The sequence below is a fragment of the Molothrus aeneus genome, chromosome 6 (assembly GCF_037042795.1).
Source record: "Molothrus aeneus isolate 106 chromosome 6, BPBGC_Maene_1.0, whole genome shotgun sequence".
Classification (NCBI taxonomy): domain Eukaryota; kingdom Metazoa; phylum Chordata; class Aves; order Passeriformes; family Icteridae; genus Molothrus; species Molothrus aeneus.
The window spans coordinates 10,986,553-11,002,593 of record NC_089651.1 but is presented as its reverse complement, the minus strand read 5'-3'; the positions used below and the strand labels follow the sequence as shown (position 1 = coordinate 11,002,593).

The window sequence follows — 16,041 nt, the reverse complement described above, 5'->3', positions numbered from 1 at the left end:
AGACTCAACTGTGTCTAAAGGGTTTGTATTATTATGCAGAAGGTTCCAAATAGGTTTGATGGTTCTCTTGGAGCATTCACAGGCTGAGAAATGAGTTTGTTTTCAATTCCCAGTTTAATTACCCACAGAAACTTCCAAGTGGTTGATTCCTTTTTTTTTTCTTTTTTGTGAAGATGATTCTGCCAAGCCAAACATCTCATCTGCTGCTCTGGCTGAATTCTGACCAGCCTCATGTATCAGCAAGGTCTACCTGGTGAAGGCTACTGGGAAAGAAGTGGTTTTGTGGGATTTTATTGAAATTTAATCTTCCTTTGGCCTCAGTAAGTTATATTGGTCAGTTAAGGAAAAACTGACCTGTATTTATCTGTGCAAAGCACTGTCTAGATTTCATTGCAAGTCCTGAGCACGATGTTTCATAGATTATTTAATTAAGCATGCATCTGAATGGTTAAATCAATATTACTGCCCTAGCCCAATGCTGTGTGAGCTCAGGTTTCATGACAGATTGTACACGTGCTGGATTCTTGTCTAATGACCATGGAACAGGGCACATTCAATTATTCTCTTTGGGTTTCAGAAAGAAACAGGAAGTTTTGCTATAAACAATGCAGTCATAGAATAAATTTCACCACAGCAAGTTCATCTGAAAAATATGCATTCTTTACAACACAGCCAGGAATGGCATTATGAGAACCAACATCCTGCTGCACTCAGTTTTTTATTGTTTTTTTTTACTTTGGGTTATTTTATATTAATACTTAGGCAATATAAGGAAAGAAAAAGTTTTAGTTAATACTGGATGTTTTGTGATGAGCATTACTTCAAAGATGTGGATAGGGAATCAAAAGCAGCTGCTAGAAACTACAGGATAAATAACAAGTTTGCTAAATTTAGTTTATGTTATGAAATACATAGAGTGAAGGAAGAGTCAGCCATTGTAAATTTTTATCAGCTGGGAAAGAATTACTATAGAATATTTCACTCTCTACTTATAAAATAAAGGAAATATGACAGACATGAAATTTTAAGAGGAATGTGTCAGCTAATCTACACTAAAGCTTAAGACTAAAGTACATCTAATATTGGGGTACATTTCTGCTTTCAAATCCTTCTAAAAGTCCACAAAAACATCCAACTAAACTGTAGCACTAATGAAATGAGAATAACTATTATTCTCTGGCTTCCAACTATGCCCAGAAAAACCACACCATTATTATTATTACTACAACACATCTTTCAATTATTCTACAAACAGGGTAATCTTTCAACTCTGGTATTAAATGAACATAGTGCTCTTGGATTATTAAAAACATTTTCTTAAAATAATCAATAATGATGCAGTTCTTCACTAAGAGAACAAGAAATTACTTTACTCAGCTATTTATTTAATCTCAGCTAATTCCATTATACTTAGTGCCAAGGTTTTACTTATTTTTTTAATTTTCACGTTGGAAAGAAGATATTTCAAAACATAACAATGGCAGTCTGCAATTACATATTGGATTAGGTTTTCCCTAGGTTTCTAGATTCTAAAGATTTCAAGTATTAAGTCACAGCAGATATTCTAGGAAGTACTTTACATCAAATGGGAAACAAAATGTCTATTTTTGAAAGACTGAGGTTGCCAAGTAAAAATGAAATACATGTTTAAAATCAAACAGTGCCAAGTAGCTGACACCTCCAATCTGACCCAACTAAAAACTGAATAATTATTTCATCAGTTTTTAAAATCTTGCCAATAAATGCACTTACAGAAATATGGATGCACACTCCAGCATCCTTTTGGAGTGCACATCTGCTCTGACGGAGCAGGCCAGCAGAGGGAGCAGAAGTTAATAAACCTTCTCCTAGAACAAGGCTCAGACTCATCCATGCTATGGCAAACAGGAAAGGAAATGAAAGGAACACCATATTGCTTATCCCATTTGAAAAGGAAAATGTGGTGGAGAAAAAGAAATTCTGTGACGTGGTTTTGGCTGGGGTTTTTTTGTTTGTTTGTTTGTTTGTTTGTTTCCAAACAGATAAAAACTCCAAACACACAAAACAGTGCCTCAAGCTCACCTTTTGCAAAAACACATGAATTTCTGTAGGACAGAAAAATGAACCCTTAGCAGGAACAGCAAAATATTTCCTCAAGTTGCTCTCTATGACATGGATGCATAGTTTATAGGCACTTCTTCCTGCATTTCTGCTCCTTGCTGTCAATCTCTTACCTGCAGGTTGATCTCTGCTTCATAGAAAGTCAGGCAGGAGCAGTAGTGCCTCTCTGAGTCGATGTCAGTCAAAACCACCACGAAGAACGTTGGCTGTTTCCTCTCCTTGGAGAGCTGCCATCCTCCAGGCTGGCAGAACTAAGGGAGCAAACAGACAGACACAGGTAACACCAGTTGTTTTCAGAAATATGAAAAATATTTCAGCATGATCAAGGATCATTTTGTTTAAAGTGAACATATGCAGGGTTGCAAAATTTGAAGAAAATGGGGAAAACCCACTATGTCTTGAACTTGGTAAGACTGAGAAAAATTTAGCTCTATAAACATTAAGGGAGAGAATAAACACTATAAAAAGAAAATGTATTCCTTTAAATACAGTCAGCATTTAAGAGCATCTTTGTGGTGTTGAACAGGAAATAACAGGAATAAATTGACACATGAAGCAGATTTCATTTGGATAAAAGGTTAGAATCTGAAGCTAAAATTCTTGTGTCTTAAAACAACTCTACATTTTTCATTTCTTCACTTATTTCACTAATAATTTATCTAATCAAACATAGATATATATCACTTGCACCTACTTGCAAAATGGGAAGTGAGTTCAATACTCATTCCTAAAAAGAATACTATAGAAAAATATTTTTCACCTATTTATTGATTACTTCTGTAAACTTCATTGTAAACATTTGAAATTTTACACACACAAGTAGCATGAACAAACAGAACTACAGCTCAACAGCAAAGTGGAAATTGTGAGATTTTTTTTTTTCCTTTTTAAAGGAATACTCTCTAATGCAAGAGTGTGCTGAAATTCAGGGATCAGATTGCTGAAGATATCTGGGATGGCCTTTATTCCTTTCTTTTACTGAAGGCTAAAGTCACATCCACGAAAAAATCACAAATACGTTTCTAATAGCAAAATTATAAACCTAGAATTTAGACAAAAAAGCAATAACCCCTGTATGTATTAGGAGTAATAACAATTAAAAAAACCCACAATAAATTCCTAGAATTGTTAAACGATGCAGATACCAAAGGAACCAAACAAATAGGTCAAAATCTCAAGTTTCCAGAATTGCTTCATTCCTCTAGACAGATGTTAAAGACTGAAAGAGCATGAAGAGTAAGTTGTAAACAAACATTTTCTACAGATTCATCTTTAGAACCTCTACCATAAAAGCTGGGTAGTCTTAGGTGAGTACCAGTTAAAACTCTGCCTCTGATATGCAGTTTCTTTTATGATCCTGGGAAAATCTTCAAAACCAAAGTTTTCTCATGTTACATTCTTCAAATTCTAGATAGTCAGCTTAACACTTGTGAGTCTGCATCCTTAGAAGTGCTAAGCACTCCCTTCTACATCTGAGAATAACTGCTCTGAACATCAAAAAGTACTTTGTGAAAAGACATCCTAGTCATTCCAAGTTAAGCATCCAGTATTAGTCTATGATTTTGATAATGCTGGCCTAATCTCCTTTTGTTTTTCATCCCATGTCAGTTAAAAATAAGAAGATACTGCTATTAATCTTGCAGGACTGCTATAAAGATAATGCAATATGGCCAATATATACAGACATTATAACAAAAACATCATTAAAAAGTTTGACAATAAAAAAATCATTAAGAGTTCTCTATGAATTGCAGAGTTTGAGGGGTGTCTGTGTAATAAATGAAGCCTGGAATCCACAGTTCAACAAGATAACCCCCAAAACTGTGAATTGCTCTTTGCTCAACAAATATGAGCCAAAACGCAAAGAATGCAGCAAGAGCCTAATAATAAATAAAATCTTTCCATGATATGCCATTAAAACCAAATTATTTCTACAAGGTAGGTCAAATGAAGGCTGTTCATGCAGCTCAGGCTTCTTAAGATCCAAACAGTCGAGTTTACAGTCTTAACACCCCTTCAGATCTGCCCAGTCTCCCAGCTCTGACAGGAGCTCCTTGCTGGAGCCACTGCCTTTCTGCTTTACAGGTGATGCCCATCTCACACCTGGAAACCACAATCTCAGATTTTTGAGAGTCTGGAATTCCTGGACAAATCCCACTCTGCCCATTCCAAACCCTGCCCTACTAAAGGCACAGAAGCACTTTGGTATTGTTTGAAAACAATCCTTTTTATTGGGAAAATGCATTATTAGTAGGTCTGCTGCATAAAATCTATTCCAACATCTGCCCTGTAAACTGGGAAATGCAAAGGGAAACCCTACAGCTAAACTTTGAACTACCAGAGGAGACTTTGGATCTGAGCAGGCTGCTGTCAATAGCAACCTCTCAATCTCTGCATGTCTAAAACCTACTCACACCACAGGTGAGAGTTCTCCCCAATTTCAAAGTGATCTTGTGCACAAAATGATGCCTCAGGCTTTAGCTTTTATATTTTTCAGGTTCTGTACTACTTTGGTGGGCAGTTCATATTACGGGATGGTGAGCTCTTCACAGAGTAGGGAGACAAAACAATTCCTCCTCTAGCTGGGACCAAGGACAAATGATCCAAATTTCAGGCCCAAGGGCATAAACAACAGTGGACTGAAGAGAGAAAAACAAGAAGGATGGGACTTCATGGGCTGAAGCTGTAATTGGACAATTAATTCCAATATGCAAATGGACCAGAACTTATAAAAGTGAGAGATCCCATGACGGCCGTGCATTTTGTGACCATTTTGGTTCATCTTGGGTGTAGCCCTGGCTGTGCTCTTGTGCTGCCCAAGGTGGATCCATCGAGGCCTTCTAATAAATCCCTACTTTATTCTTTAACTCCATCTAGCCTCTGTCCTAGGTCAGCCTTCATCAGGCATCAAAACTTCCTAGATTTAACTGTTTTACTAGAAAACAACAATTGGTGATCGCTGAGGAAAACAGCTGAAGTAGAGTACATCCACTGGCTACACAGAGAGTCTTTGTTTTCAAATAAACTAGAAGGAATTTATAAATAAAGAGATTGAGGATAAAGACAACAGGCTCCCCCCTGAGATTAAACAATGACTGTTTCTCAGTTTCCTTAAAATAAGGTAATAAATATTAGCGCAATACTTGAAATGCAAGCAACATTGAGAAGAACTTTCCAAACCAGCATAAATACAAGTTACCCTCCAGGATGATTACCAGCACTCTCTGGCTACTAAGAACAAGGAAATGTTTCCATACCAAACCAGATGCTTCACCAAAACAGACAAAAGCATCATTGTGAATATAAGCCAAAGGTCATGTGGCTTCTCCAGTAAACAAGAAAAACCCCAACAGTTTAAGAACCAACACCCTTCCATATTGTTTCACTTATTTGCCAGAATTCTTGGAAACAGACTACAACTCCTATCAAAGGCAGTGAAAATAAGAATGAAGCAGAATGTCCAACTCACAATTCATAAGAACGAGGCCCTAATGCTGGGCGAGTGCTTCCAAAAGACTCCATGTTAGAACTGATTGCCTTCTAAAACTTGCTGCAGATATGCAGAAATTGCACTGAACAATATGCAACACATCTTACACTGCAGGTACTGAAATTACACTTTATGCATTGTCTGAAACTGCAGGTGCCAACTGAAGCAAAGAACTTTCTCTCAATTATTCCCACAAATGCCTTCAGACTAAACAAGAAACCAGACAGATTTAAAAATGATGCATGGCATTCTAAACCAGTGTAACTGGGTTTGTTACCTTCAAAAAATTTGTATGTCATCACCACAAGCCTTCTTGCTAAAGTCTAGACATGATTAATCAGTTTAAAAGTGACATTTCTTTCTTCTGATTTTTATAAGCTAAACACATCATCCTTGCTTGATTCACAGATTTGTTCCCTCTCTCTAACCTAGAGCTACAGCTGTATTGCTACTGGTTGCCTTGTCCCTCTCAATTGAAATAAATCATTTGCATAAATCAGCATACCCCCTAGATATACTGGACACAGCTTTGGTGTCCAGAAACCTAGGACATCCTGATTGGGAAGGGACAGGTTGTGAAGTAGATCCTCACTTGAAAAAAGACATTGAGATGCTGGACTTTATCCAAAGATGGGCTTGGACACCCAGTGTTTGAGGCCATGACAATTTCCCCAAGAAGCACTTTAAAGTCTGTTGAAAAATTGAAGAAAATGTTGAAATTGTCACAATTTCTATTAAAGCACTAGAGGAAGAAGGCTTTTTGGTTACTGTAAATATGAAGATTAAATATCATGATAATGAACAGTAATTCTAAAGTGTTCAAGTTTCATTAAAGAAAAATTTCAGTCCTTTGTATCCTTACCATGACAAAACTATAATATCCATATCTCAGAAATTTGATCAGAAATGACCCAGCTGCAAGAACCTGTACCTTAGAAATCCATCATTTTCTTCTGGCCTTGCAGCCCGAGCACAACCAAGTCCACAACAAAAACTCAAACCAATATTCTAGCTGGGTCTGTGCAGCCACAGACTGCTCCCTCTGCACTTTACATTGTTTGCTGCATCAATGAGCTGCTCAGCTTCCCATCACAAATCCACCACCTCTGATGGCATGACCAAGGGAGAAAGGGAAAAAAGCTTGTTCAGAAAGTTTACAACATGAAACATTCTTTGCAAGTCATCCTTTGAAAGCATTTTAGGAAGGGTTTACACAGAGCAGTCGGCAAGCTCTGTGACAGAATCCTGCACTTGAATTATTATATTTAAGACATTTTCTCACACCATACTTATTTCTTCAAAATATATTTGTGCACTTGCTCCTTGTCAAATAAAATCCAAAGCTATCTAGGATGCACATAAAATAGAAAACTCTTGAACTCCATTGACAAACTTGAATTAAAAGATCCCAAAATGATTTTAAAATTTAAAACATCTGACAGAGATATCCACTTTCCTTTCTAATTCAAGTCTTTCACCAAACATTGAATTCTCCCTTGAATCACTCTCTGCACAAAGATTCATTTCATTAAGCCTGCTTCTGCAGGCTCTTACCATTCAAGTAACTGTGCTTTGTTTTTAACATGTATCATCATCATCCTTCCTGCAAACCTCCCTAAAAATAAAGAACCATGTTCTGGACATTATGTGAAGGAAGTTTGTTCCATCTGGACTTGCATGACCCAGCACCAGCTGCTGAGTATTTCACCATTTCTCCATTCACTTATGTATGGAATTTTGGCAAAGGGAATTCTCTCTCTCAGATGCATACCTCTATTTAAAACAAAACAATTACAATGCTCATTGGCATGATAAAAAAAGCAAAGTTATGAAGCTGTAAATATGAAGAAACGCCTGGAGCTTTTGGATATCTCTGGATGTAAACAGAACACAAAATATAGACTGAATTTTGTAACAGCTTCCTGCCTTTCAGTATCTCATATCCAAGAAATCATGTATTTATCCTTATCCTGGTCTAAAATAAAACCAGAGCACTTCACATACAATCCAAATTATTTCCAGGTAAAAGCCCATTTGCAGTGTTGCAGAATATTCTGGTGATCAACTGTAAACAATTAAACTCACAAACAAAACAACAGCTTTTAATCCTAAAACTCTAAAGAAATAAAAATAAAGGCTTTTTTTAAATTTATACCTTGGAATGAACTGAAATGCAGCATTCTCTAAGAGGAACCTTTACATAATCATCTTGAGGCACCTGTGAACTGTGCTGCCTGTGAATTATTCATATTACAGGTGAATAATCCTTCCCTCTCTGCCCAGATGCTGAGGACATTTCCACCTCAGCTCCTCACTCAAACCCTTAAAGCCACATAAAAACAGACACTAAGAAACATTTCTCTTCAGAGGGAAGATCCACAACCACATCCTTGATCTTCCTAAGGCTGAAAGTTGCTGGAAGATCTCTTGGTGGCACTAATCCTGCACAAAGGACAGACCAGGAATTCTCTCCTTGGAGCTGCACATTGAAGTGATGCTCAATAACCAGATGCTCAAGCTTGTCACAGACCCTGCAGCAAAGTTCCACAAAGCAAGAAAACCTAAAATATGCAGGAACATCTCAATTAAAACCACTCAACTCATCTTCCAAAGTCAAAGACAGAGAAGTCTTTTTCTGAAATTCATCAAGGTTAACCTTCCCCACACACCAGTAAATAGATAATCCTGGGTGCACATCTACACATGCACTTGGAAAAAACCCATCAGTTTCAAGTTCATTGCTTTGCCTTTTTAAAACCTCATAAAATTGTGTAATTTTAAACACCTTTCCTTAATGAGCTGCTATAATGAAAACTCAGATTGGTGAAAAGCATTTGTGCAGCAACTGTACTCCTAGTTTATCTTCTGAAAAAATAAAACAAACTGAACTGGCTTTTAGAAAGAAAACTACACCCACTGGGAAAACAGTTCCTTCTTGTGTTTTCAGAACACTTAGTATTGCCATTCCAGTGGCTTATTTAAAACAACAACAACAAAAAGCTGTCAAATACTCTTCTGACCATTTCTGAACAAAACCAGGCTAGTCTACAGAAATGGTGATTTATGAGTAAGTACTGCAAGCTAATGCCTTTATTCCAGAAATAGTACAGGATTAATAATGGCATTGAATGGGGTTTTCGTCACAAAACAAACTTCCAACATCTCCATTCTAATGAAGTTTAGTAAGAATGTGGAATTGGCAGGCTTGTGCAAATTTTTTTTTTTTAACCTATTTAAACAGTATTCCATCCTGTTGATTTCAGCCAAGTGTTACCAAGATAATCTTATGGAAATTTAAAAATTCTGAGACCCTTGAATCCAGAATCTTTTCTTACCACACCCACCCATAGTAAAACCCAACACTGCTCTGGGCTGCCTCAGATAGCTGTGGACAACCACCAGGAATTCTCAGATGTACATCAGTATGGAAACCCAAATATCCATACATTTGGTGTCTGAAGCACATACTTTACACCAGAAAAATTTAGGTACTTAAAAAAAAAAAAACAACATACATTTTAAACATCATCAAACAGTTAAGAAGTCATAAATTTAAACTTGGGTCTTGCACCTGAAATTCAGGAACACAGGGCCTGCCTTCAGAATTCCTTTTACAAAGCAATCCTTGCAGGTCACCAATAACTGCTGCCCATGGTACCACAGGTCAAAGGAATAAGAGAACTCTGGAAATTAATTGTTCAACATGAAAACAGAAAAGACAATTACAACACAACAATAAATCCAAGTAAGACATGACTTTAGCAATTTATACTTCAGTCACAGGTTAGTGAATACAGAATAATACAGTTCTAGTGATGTATTGTGTTTTTTATAGACAAAAAGTGTGGAAGGAGAATTTCTGATATTTAAAATACTTAAAGAAGGACTATAAAAGGATAACACTATCAAAGAAACTAATTCCTTGTATTCAATACCCGTGTGTTAATTTTCATCACAAAGCAGATAAAGAAGTGTCTGTGTCCCTCTTAACCTTTTCAACAACCATTTTTCAGGAATTGTTTTGAAAATGCATTGTGAGATTATACTAATAGTTAATTCATTTGGGAAGGGGTTTTTGCTTGCTTTTTTTTGTTTGGGGGCTTGGTTTTATTCCTACTTGTAATGACCCCTGACCTTCTAAAAGATCAGTAGTCATCTGAAGTAGACAAGCCTAGAAATACAGTTTCTATTTAAAAACATAATTGAGCATTTTACGCACAATTATCAGTGAAGCACGAAATATTAACCTTGCCTATTGCACTCCTTTTGCTCCTCTTCTCTCTCTCTTTCCTTCTTTCTTTTTCTCTTTTGGCAGCAGTAGTCCTGTTACAGCAGCAGCCATAAACATTTCCCTGTCTTCAGTGACTTCCCAACTCATTTACTAGATAAACTATAAACTAGCTTTAAAATACATACAGCATGTGCAATTATTGCATTGGTTGAATGTCCAAAAAAGAAGAAATAGCAATAGAGCAGGGTAATTAGCATACAGCACTCAACAATTACAACTGGCACCCAGTAAGCAATTTACAAGAACATAAATGTTTATTTATGCTAATGATTAATACTACTCCAGGTCAATGTTCTATAAAATACTACCATAATACACAAAGTCCTCATTATCTCATTTTTACCACTCACACCTGCCCAATCAGACATTAAACCACACTGATAATACCATGCTACAGTTTGGAGATTGTTGCTCTCTAGCAATCGTAAAAAAGCAGCTTTGTGCTAATAGATGTTAGGATTTTTGTATCCATCATCTTAAAACTCCTTAGAATAATATGCCAGAGATGGGTTCAAGTCTCCACACTCAGAAAAAGCACGTGGGAGTTGGGGGCAGTGTGTGTAAGCACATGGCACTGCAGTGTACACTGGAAAGAACCTTGATGTGACCTGACAGAGACCCATCACCAAAAGGCCTGGGACTGCTGCAGCAAAATAGACTTAAGAGATTCAAAAGAGATGCCAACAGCCTCAAGATGACAGAATACAGAACAGGAAGTCTTGAAACAGGCAAATTAATTTGATGTCAGAATTTGCTCTTAAAATAGCAGAAATTCAACCGGAACATACACTTGTGGAACAAACCACAAAAAGGGTAACACATACCTAAAACTCCCTAAAAAAAGTGCTCAGTGCAAAGTGATAACCCATTTCTTTTAGAAATATAGCCCTTCATGATGCAACTGGGGAAGTTGAAAAGGTTTGGCACTGGCCTTGCCCAGCAGGAGCCCTGTCTGAAGGGAGGGCACTCCTAAAACCTCCCCCTTGTGACACGCAGCCATTCCCAGCAGCACCACACCTGACACTGCTCCATCAGCCTCACATCCACAGAGGTGCAAAGGCAAGACAGAACTACAGCAGCTCCCTGCACCAAAAGCTTGACTCAGCCAGGAAAAGTTAAATTAAAAATAAACAAAGGAAACTATAGAAAGGGCAGTACATTGCTGGTCTGGTAATTTTGGGAATTCAACAATACTTCTCACATGAGTCATATTATTGTTTCCCACTTGAGGTCACAATTGATTTCCCCTTTTGCAGGTGTGAGTTTCTACAAGGAAACAGAAAATACATAAACATAGAAAAATTAAATGTGACTAAAAATCTCACCAAGAAACATCTTAAATAAGTGAAAGACTAGGCTGGGAGCTAAAATAAAAAATACCAAACAAATGGATTGCAATACGAACATATTCCACCAATGAAGTTCTGTACACTGGTTGCTACTACTGAATTCTTCATTTCCACAGTGCTAATTAAGAAAAATATGGAATGTATTTCCTATCAGCATTCTCAGCAGGAACACAGTCAAATACATAGCATGAAAAGACAGCTGAAAAGTTTGGTGCTTTCCACTGAGTTTCAGTTTCCTGCGCAGAGAACTGGGATCAACAGCATGAGACATACTTGTCCTCTCTTCCCACAACACTGGGGCCTGAATTATTATTGTCACATAAGAGTGGGCATTAGTGCTGGCCTGACTACAGGATATCTCTCAGGACTGTGGTAGGAGAGCGTGTCTGCCAAAAGCCCCAGTGTAAACAAGAAGCCTTTGTGCCACTGCAGATGCTTCCATGTGCACAGCTGGCATGGCAGGAAACAGCTACTTGGAGCAAGAGACTATTTCCTCCAGGTAGGCTTGCTGAATTTAGCAGTTTCTGCAGTACAAGATTCCAAAACTCATCAGATTGAAGCTTGAGAGAGGTTTGGCACTGAGGAAGTTTGTGCTTCTAAGTCCCTATCTATTCATGGCAGCCACTTTTCCTCCCTTCTGGCAGCTCTCTAGTGCACTCCACGTCTGGACAACATGTTAAACTGGAGCTTTGCACAATCACCACAGGACTGCAGCTTGCATGTGTGGAAACCCAGGGCACTGGGAATATTTCTGTGTCTGCTCTGGGGTGTCCTGATCCCCAGGGAGCACTGACTTCAACCCTCATTCATGGAGGAAGTTTCCTAGACTTCAAGAGAGACTAGAATCCACAAAAGTGTGCAATAGATTATAGAGAGCAGTGTAGGTGTATCACTTAGATGAGAAATTTAGCTTTTGGGATTTTTAGTATGTTGTAGATGGAAGCAAGATGGAGGGCACAGGGTGTCATCCTGGGTTTCTTCTTCATGCTTCTTCCTTCTTCTTCGTGGGTTTGGGTGGCATTTTGTAATTGGACAGAAAAGCCCCCATTGTGGGTTCTTTGGGATCAGTTATTGGGTTGAAAGGGAAAATAATCCAGGTGTCAGTTCTTAATTGGAGAGTTCAGTCTTACAAGACCTTGTAACAAGAGATTGTTGGCCGTTTTGTGCCTGCTAATGAAAAGCTGCTGAACTCATGGTTGTGAGACTGTTTTACTGATAAGAAATAACAAACACCTGAGTCCAAACATGAACCACTGTCTCAAGCACCTTCAATCCAGACCCAGAGAAACCAACAAGTGGTACCCAAACATGCATGTGCTCTGATCTCCACTACAGGGCAATTAAAACAGAGCATCACAAGTTCTTATGAGGAGCAGACTTCTGTTGCAAGATGTTACTGGAACAAAAAAAAAAAAAAAAAAGAGAAAAGAGAATGTGAGCATCTCTGATAAAAGTCAGTATTGTCAAGCAAACTGGCTCAAGCAACTTGCATGTAGCAGAGAAGAACTGAAGAGAGCTCTTCACCACTAAATTCAGTATTCTAAAACCAGGAATTCCCAGAGGCCAGACACCAAAGGCATAATTTTTATGCTTTAAGAGGGTAAAAAAGAATGTCCATAGGAAATTACTGACTAGTTCAGCACAACAGTCAACTCAGGTAAATGAGCAGAAAATCAGCATAAGAGGCAAAATCAAGATACAAACAGAAAGATGACTGATATGTTTTTGTAAAAACAAGGCATTAAAATGGTTTTTCAGGGTAGGGTAATACCAATACAATGCAGCTAACAAATACAATCATAATCACATAAGTATACCTGGATTTTTTTCTTTCTTAAAAGTGATTTGATGCTTTGTGGCAATTATGTTTTAAAAACACATTCCATAGATTAAAGACAAACCTGCTGAGAGACTGGAAAAGAAAATCCATCTTTGTTACCAGTGATACACATCAGTGAAGCCACCTCTACTGAAGAAGCATTATCTAATACCCAGCCCTGCTCCCAGCTAAAAAGTCTCATCCTGTCCCATGTGTCCTAATTGGGCAGGCACAGACCTGCCAAAAAAATCACTTTGGAACATGGTGTAGAGAATACAAAGAGATTTTTCCAAGTAAGACAAAAAAAAAGCCCCAACACTTGTGCTGGAAAACAAGTGTCATAGCATGAGTTTAAAGGACCTCAGCTTTTGGAGTTCAGTGCAGAGTGTTGAGAAACAAGTTATAGAGTGGTTATTGCCATATAAGGTGTTTGCTAGTAAGAGGATTTCAGATAAGTGTTCAGAATTCATTATCATAAAAGTTCAAATCTCAAAATAAGATCTCATACTCTAGTCAGTCAAAGAAATGGAAACTGGAGTCAGGTTATCAGGGTAAGCGTTATGCTCTCCTCAGCTGGAGCTGGAGTCCTTCAAGTAAAACTGAACAGCTTTTGGAAGAAATGATGTTGTCCATGTGTGTCAGCACAAGTCAGCTCAGACCCGTGAGGGACCTGGAAATCTGTACATGAAACCTCTGAAAGTTCCAGGGGCTGGACGTGCTCCTAACACTTGAAGCTTTCCATGATCACACAGCTATAATCAGATCTCATACTTCAGAGCTTCAGCCACTCAAGCAGAGAGATTTAGACAGCACTTCCACCTGAATACCTGATTGGACATTGGAGTTTTTGCAGGAGAGCCAGTGGCAGCCATCCAGCACTTCGTGGGGCTGGCAGGTACTTCCAGAGAGCTCTGGCTGCCCTGTCTCGCTTATGTGACTATAAACTGCATGCCAAATCAAGGGCTGAGATGGAATTTTCTACCAAATCAAGCTGAGAGGGAATCAGGGATTTGTTTTGCTTGTTTGTTTTCCTTTGTAGCATATGGCATGTTAGCATCATCAGTGTAATCAATTCCCTTAAGCTCAGGAGATGCTCTGGTTTCATCCTAATCTCAAGAACACTATCAAATTGGACTGGACTGAAACTAGCTGGAATAACTAGAATTGTTGGACATTGTATCACAAATCAGTGGTGCTAATTAATAGACTCTGGTCAGACTAAATAAGCTGATGTATCACATATGGTCTCTTCTGTGAAGCCAAAAAGAGGGGGCGTAAAGTTTTTAAAAATAAACTGAAATGTTTTAAAAAGAAAGCAAACTTCACTGCTTGTGTACAACATATCCAAAACATTATATCATTTCATACCATAAAATTTAGTTCTTGGAAAGATTTGAGTAGGATTGTATATGAAGGAGTAAATATTTTTCAAGTGGATTGGTAGGGATTAGATAATTCTATCTTGTCTTCATAATTTAATGCAAAATAATTGGTCAAATTATACTTGCAAAAGGGTTTACTGCTTATAAATGCCACTTATTGGTAATTAATTAAAACAATGCCATGTGAAGAGAATTGAAAAATGTAAGCTGGTAACTTCACTGCTCAGAAAAACCATGCATTTCCTCCTCTGTCCCAAGTGGGTTAACAAGTGCAGATAAAATATAAGCACTGCACTTCAGCTGCATCCAAGTGCCCTCTGCAGGGACAGGATGCCCAGAAAGGCCCTTCTCTTTACTTCTTTACTGGTGGGAGAATTCCAGTCCCTTACATCCAAAGGGACCTGGGCTGCCCTTATTGTTCTTTGAAACTAAACATTACTGAACATCAACAATTACAGATCCTCTCATAAAAGACAGGGAGCAGAAATAGAAACCACATCTTTATCATCTAAATTGCACAAGAGGTGGGGAAAACACATTATTATTATGCATGTTAAATTATTACCAAATAATTACTACACAATAGAAGAGGCTATTGAAGAGTAGGAATTAATACATGGAAAATTACATTGTAAATATCACAATCTCATTGAAAAAAATTAAATAACTAACATGTTTCCTTCCCCAAATTAATCAAATGTTAGTGGTACTCTTATATATAAAAATAGAAACACCAGTCAACCATGGGGGGTTCCCTTCTATTGTCCCACAAGCATACAGAGGAAATAGAAATATTTCAAGGCATCTGTAATGTCTTACATACTTTGAATAAAATAAAGAGCCAAAACACTTAACAGTACTGAATTTTATTCCAAATTATACCCAAGAGGAAGCCATCTGCAGGAAAAATAAAAAGTAAAACAAGAAAAAAACCCCACTCTTTTGCCTTGGCCATCACTTGTGCAATACAGCTATCCAAAAGGACAGCATGTTCTTTTAAAAGAATGACTACTTATTCCTTCATGATACAGGCAACACAAAAATCACCTGAAAATATTTGGGATTTTTCTTAACTACTAAAAATAAATTCTACACTGGTTCAGTGAAACACTGAACTACTTTTGGCTCTTCTATTGTTCTCCTCATCTAAAATAAAGTATTACTATATTGGCAAAAGCCATCTTTAGAAGACTCTGAAACTGTCTGAAGTTACCCAGAGCCAAGCAAACCACTGCTGCTATGGTCTGGCTTGAAAGGAGACTGAAACCTGAGGTCTAAAATGCATCAGGAGTTCAACATGGACACCTACAACGCCACAAAAAGTCTGAAGCCTTTGCTTTAAACAACAGAAAATGGCTGCTAACACTTCAATAGAGAAATCATAACATACAGCTTCGCAATACACTCACAGTAACACTAAAATTCAAGCTAGTAAAACTAAAATTTGGTTTATGAGCAAGGCTGGAAGTGCGAGACACAGGACGGCGAGCACGGCGTAAGCGCCGACGATGACAACATCTCAGACATGATGGTCCTGTCTGAGCAGCAAGGATGCAGAGCTGCCTACAAATATTAGCAGTCATTCATTTGTCTCAGGAGAAATGATACAA

The 16,041-nt window shown here is 37.8% G+C and overlaps 1 protein-coding gene across 1 annotated transcript in view; it reads right to left on the bottom strand.

Moving 5' to 3' along the window:
- SBF2 (SET binding factor 2) overlaps positions 1 to 16,041 on the bottom strand; it is a 232,509-nt gene that overhangs the window by 131,350 nt on the left and 85,118 nt on the right. The window contains exon 3 of the mRNA XM_066551479.1: positions 2,214 to 2,351. Within this exon, the coding sequence (XP_066407576.1) occupies positions 2,214 to 2,351 (138 nt within the window). The remainder of the gene's footprint in view (positions 1 to 2,213; positions 2,352 to 16,041) is intronic.